The 6,000-nt window shown below is 36.8% G+C and overlaps 1 protein-coding gene across 3 annotated transcripts in view; it reads left to right on the forward strand.

Moving 5' to 3' along the window:
• TFPI (tissue factor pathway inhibitor) overlaps positions 1 to 5,741 on the forward strand; it is a 68,638-nt gene extending 62,897 nt beyond the window's left edge. For 2 of the 3 annotated variants that reach the window (XM_080798936.1, XM_080798935.1), the window contains 2 exons: positions 2,448 to 2,627; positions 3,321 to 5,741. In XM_080798936.1, coding sequence (XP_080655062.1) covers positions 2,448 to 2,627; positions 3,321 to 3,427 — 287 coding nt within the window. In that variant the 3' untranslated portion in view covers positions 3,428 to 5,741. The remainder of the gene's footprint in view (positions 1 to 2,447; positions 2,628 to 3,320) is intronic. The other variant, XR_013966567.1, reaches the window with a different exon arrangement.
• The last annotated feature ends 259 nt before the right edge of the window (positions 5,742 to 6,000 follow it).

The raw sequence follows: 6,000 nt of genomic DNA on the forward strand, positions 1-6,000 counted from the left end.
CAACTGCCTGTTTGCCTTCAAACTCATCTCGCTGCCGCCTTCCTGCCCTGTCTCATACATACATTGTGCTCTTTCCCGTGGCTTCTGAGTAGATCTGGTGAGTGGCAGACGTTGTTGGAAGACTGAGTGACCAAAGGAAGCCAGAAGCTAGAGTCCCTCTCCCACCAAACCTGTCGTGTATCCTCCTTGGTTCCAGAGCCTCCTCCGTTGCTAACTTCAGTCGAGTGCTGGAGCCCCAGATGTACCCATCAAGCTTGTTCTTATTTTGAAATAGCCTTGATTTTGTTATGGGGCCAAGTGTACTACAGGTTACAGGAAAAGAAGGATGGATTTACTTCACGTTACCAGAAAATTCTGTCCTGGAATAAGGAACTTTAGGTAGAACATTGCTGTTAAGACATAATAATTAGCATCTGTAAAGAAGTATGAAAGTTATAGAAATGTCTATATATATTATCTTCAAATTACTGTGGACTACTCTGTCTTGTTTACAACATGCAAAAGTGAAACTACGGTGTAAGTCATACCGTCACGCCTCCACATCAGCTATGAAGCATCTGTGAGTGCTTGCTGAAAGTGAAAAAAAAAATAGCAATTTTCTCTGTTTCTCAAAGTAGGCTAATCGCTTGAGGAGTATTTCTTTTGTTTCTGAACACAGGTGATGACTTTGGAAGCTCGTGGAGATAGGAGCGGTAGCAACAGATTCGCCATCTCATATTCTCGGTTCTGGGTTAATGAGAATCCAGAGCATAAAGAGCTGGAAAAGTTTGCCCAATAGTGGGCTCCGTTACAGTGTATCTCTACTGTCCTGTTAGAAAATTCCTCTTGCATAAACCGTATTGGAGGCAGGAGACCTCAACCATTTCTAGAAAGTGAAGCGTACGTTCTCACCAAATAACATTTTAATTTTGACTTATGCTGGCAGTATTCATGCACTGTGACCCCCACATAGGAGGACATAAAAAATGACTTAGACTACATGACTTAGTTTTTCAGATCTGAAGGTCTTCTTTTAAAAATCAGGGTTCATAGACCTTATCAAGGACCTAAATAATGCAGTATTCTTTAGGTGACTACAGTTCTTGAATTTTGACACAGAATTTTCATCTTCCTAAAATGTCTTACATATTTTCTGTAGTATTCTGACTCCTGTTTTCCAGAATTTCTCTATTATATGAGCCATTATATCAAGACACTCTCATCTTCATTTGCATTATCAAGAAGGCGGGAGGAAATGCAGATGCTTGTATTTTCATGTCTAATTAGGATTATTGTTCATTAATTCAGATCGGTCAAATAATTTCTGCATTTTTCCCCTCAAACTGTTTCATTTTACTTCTTTTATACTCTCATCGGGGGTTCGCTTGTCATCAAACCATTTAGCTTTCTGGCCAACCTATTTGCCTTCCTTGGCTGGATTCCTCGAAGTTCTGTTTTCTGCCAGTTTTGTATATTTAGTACACCCTCCTTGTCTGCATCCGCTGTCCCACATCTCACGACTTGGCGAAGCCACTCGAGTTTTATCATTTTGATTTCTCTCCACCTACCAGCTTGCCTGCAGTGTTGGTTTACTAATATCAAGCCGCGTAAGTCTGTTGCTAGAACACCAGCTTCCCCTCGCTGACAGGAATTCCCAAAAGAGCTAAAAACTACCATCGAACTGAAGCTATTTCTCTGCTTTGCCTTAAGAAAACGAGCGATCCTCTTACCACCCTGGTTGCATTTTCTTTCTTGGTTTCTGAAGCGCTTTGTCCCGTCGGCAGACCGGTTTGTGCGCTTGGTTTACACCCGCACGAGTCCTGTCTTCCTGGCTTTAACAACGCACCTTCCTTCGCATCAAGAACCGATGCCTCAATTCACGAGAGAACTTTATCACCACATCAGTCATCTCTTCGGGGATCGAGCTCCGAAGCTTGAAGCTAGAATCGGCCACACCCGGATTCCCGAATTCCCGAATTCCCGGGCCTTAAACTGCCGTGAATTTCACCACCTAGAGCCTGAGTCAAAGGCCGCAGCGCCTGGGCCGCTCGGCGCGGGAGGGGGGCTCCCCAGGACGCTTCTCCCCAAGTCGAGCATTCGCCCACAGAAAGGATGTGTGAACGCTGATAATTTGCTCAAGGGAATACGGTTAACAAGCTTTTGTAAATTTTTGAAGAGCGGTTTCTATCATGTCCAACTAGTGTTTTCCCTTATGGGGCGTTACCGCAGCACCTCACCTTTACAAATCTGTCTACTTCACTCACCAGAGACGGGTCTGACTGTGTGAACACTTGGAAATTACTAAAGCATTTTCCTGGAGTTGAAATACATGAATTTCACTGAGTACTACTTTTATTCGTTCAGATTACTGCTGTGAATATACTATAAGACAATAGATAAGCAATAAACAATGTGGAACTTTCAGATTAACTATCATGTGATTTACTCTGTTTTTTTGATGTTCTTAGAATTTCACGGTCCTTCCTGGTGTCTGACTCCAGCAGACAGAGGATCGTGTCACGCCAATGAGAGCCGATTCTACTACAATTCAGTCATTGGGAGATGCCGCCCATTTAAGTACAGTGGATGTGGAGGGAATGAAAATAATTTTACTTCTAAAAAAGCATGTCTTAGGGCTTGTAAGAAAGGTAAAAAGGACATTCTTCCCATTAATTCACTAGTGTTTAAGATAATAATTGCATTGAAATTATGAACAAATTTTAATATAAGAAAAATATTATATTCTACTTATAATAAACACAATTTTATAATTTAGGTAATATATGTCCCCTTTTCAACTACATTTAGATGATATTGCTGGAGATATTAACTACAATTGCTCATAATGTGTCTTTCACAGAAAAAATAATCTACTTGAAACAAAACATCCTGTCCTTTAATATTTACATACTAAGCTTCATTTTAAATTATACCAAAATATTTTTAAGCTGTCTTACAATGCACAACATTTAAATGTAGCTACTGATTTTCTTCTGAATAGTAAAATGATGCAGCTTTATAGAGTATTAACATATAAGTAAAACTCACACGTAAGTCCACCAATCATATTCAGCCCCATGTTTGCTTTAATAAAATGAGCATGAATTTCTAACCGAAGATGAGAAATAAAAGTCAGAAACATGCTTATCCGCTTTTGCTCATTCTCATATATGTGAAATGACTTCCTCAGAAATAGCTTGTTCTGCATAAAGACTAATTAAAGCTTTTAAGCCAATTTTTTGGTTTTATATATTTAAAGATAATTTGAGAAAATTTTAAATAAAATGTTCTATTATATTACTCTGTTTTGCATAATAAATTTCTGTCTCTTCCTTATGTAGGTTTCATCCAAAGAATATCAAAAGGAAGATTAATTAAAACCAAAAGAAAAAGAAAGAAGCAGAGAGTGAAAATAGTGTATGAAAAAGTTTTTGTTAAAAAAACATAAATTTTGTTACATTATTGTATCAGTTCTAAATATTCTGGATGAAACTTTTCACTATATTTTCTTTCCCAAAATCCTTTTAATGAATATTTCCATGAATTTTCTATGTACATATTAACCACTATTAATAATTTGTATCAGAATTAACTCCTTTATGTAATCAAAGTGCATATTCAGGGGCTGACCACTATGAATTTACTTACTCTCTCAATCCCTTTCTACTTCCCATTGACTACAAGTTATCATATTACTGACCACATCCAGTCATTCCATTTTTACATTCGGTAATCAGTTGTTTGAAAATATGTTGTCATTTATTTGTTTTGATCATGTAGATGATGATCTCCTTTATTGCCTATGCACAGGTTAAAAAAATGTAGCTATTAAAGATCAAACACCCTTTGGATTTCACATCTAAAATGGTGACAAGCACTTTCTTCTGTAAGGATCGGTCAGTTAGGCGTTGAAGGAGAGCTGGTAATAATCCAATCCCGTCATGTGTTTCCCTCCCTGGACATAATTTTCCTCCTTTTTCATAAGCCAGTGCCTCAGATCAATCTCGAGCCAAACCATTATCAGAACAAAAAGAGTCAATTCTATCATGTGCCTGATTTTGAGTAACTATTTTTTGTTTGTTTATGACCCATTATATTAGTAAAAATGGTTGAATAGTTGTGTGTTAAGGACAGATCATGGTAAGAAGAGGCTTGGTGGAAAGGGACATTTTTAATGGTAATCAAAAGGAAGTTGTTTATGTACTTCCCCAATTCATTGTTTAACAAAGTTTTCTCTTGCCCAAAATTGTAAGAATATTTAAACCTGCTGAAACCTACTTATTTATCCTTAGGCTTTGCATGTAGTACAACCCAGTAAGTCATGTTTAAGGTGGGGGAAAAAGAGTCACGTTATTTCTGTCGGAGAGGAAGGTTCTACTAGAAGATCTACGTGGCGTTCACTCTCAGTGACCTAAGCTTTCCTTGGCGTTCATTCCGTTCCTCCAGAGCTATACCTTTCCCTCCCGGCTCAGCCGTCGCAGTGCGGCATCTCCACAGCCTCCCGGACGTTCCGGTCTCTGCAGTGCTCCTCTCCAGCTCTGCATTTAAATTTGAACTTGCCATCTAGAAGCAAGTAACCATTTCATCTACTTAGTTGAGCTTTACGACTTTTCTCTAGCAATAGTATTATAATTTTGCCTGTTCCTCAGTCTTGAAAGTTTAAAGCCAATTTTGACTTCTTATTTTTCTTCATATATGTATGTATGAAGAAAAAAATATATATAATCGGTCTCTGAACACTATTGTTTCCTGTTTCATAACCTTCAGCTCCAGGCTTTTTGCCCCTATTGCATTCTTCACATCAGTATTGGTTTAATTCCTAAGAATTAATTCGGTATATTTCCCCACCACTCAGAATCCATCAAGGACTCACTAGTTGGTACTTAACCCCATCCCATTCCCCACAATTTTATTTTGATATGTATTTTTTTAAATTTAACGACTGCCCTCTTTCTTGACTTTCAATTTAGTTAAAAGGGTATACACTATTCACTAAATACATCTTTAATTACTCAACTTATTCATGCTGATTTCCTACCTAAAAATATGATCTTTTCTTGACTTTCCACATGAATTCAGGGTCCAGCTCATGTGCGCTATAAAACCCATACAGTTCTGAGGCTGAATATGAAGTCCTAAGATATAATTATAAATCATTTTTATCCAATGGCATAAAAATTATATCATTATAAAATAGTGTCAACTTGTTCACTTAATTTTATACCTTGATTTCAAATAGATACGTACACACAATATATACATAAGTAATAGTCTTAAACTGAATGTTTGCTGTGGAATTTGAGACTTTGGAAAACCAAAATCCCTGTGCAACATGCTTTCTTGTCATTTATACATGGATAGCAACACCCTTAAATAAAGGGTAATGTCTCCTTAGGTCAAGTGACTAGTTGCCACCAACAATGCATAAATAACACATTAGTGAGTTGGACGTTTTCTCCGAAAACCATCCATGGGTTCGTTACGTAATCAAGGAAAGACTCACACTGAGATAGTTTGCAATGTTTCATTCACAAGAATATTATTTTTGCTGTATTTTTAGATAAGAAGCTCTCTGGTGGTACTGTCTTACTTTGTTTTACATAACCAAATACATCTAACTGTGAATTTTATATAGAATTACATTATACGGCATTTATATATATTTACCAACTTTGTTTATTCTGTGTTCAAAATTAACAAATCATGCTGAAAACTGCTCAAATGATTTGTTTTTACATTATAAGAAATAAAATATTATCCTGAATAACGAAGTGTAACTGTTATGAAGTTTTTTATACTTCAAAAAGTTTGTGTTCTTCAGTTATTACAAAGATTGAGACCTAAGACAAAGAAAAAAATTGTTCCATAAGCTTCAGTTGACTTTTACCTCCCTTATTGGAATTTGCTAATAATCTCCTTTCAATTACAAATGTGCATTCATATACTAGGACTTCTCATTTGTTAAACAAATTAATTCCTATGACTTACAATGCATACTCCATTCCATAAGTATTTCTACAA

Source organism: Martes martes (assembly GCF_963455335.1).
Source record: "Martes martes genome assembly, chromosome: 3".
Classification (NCBI taxonomy): domain Eukaryota; kingdom Metazoa; phylum Chordata; class Mammalia; order Carnivora; family Mustelidae; genus Martes; species Martes martes.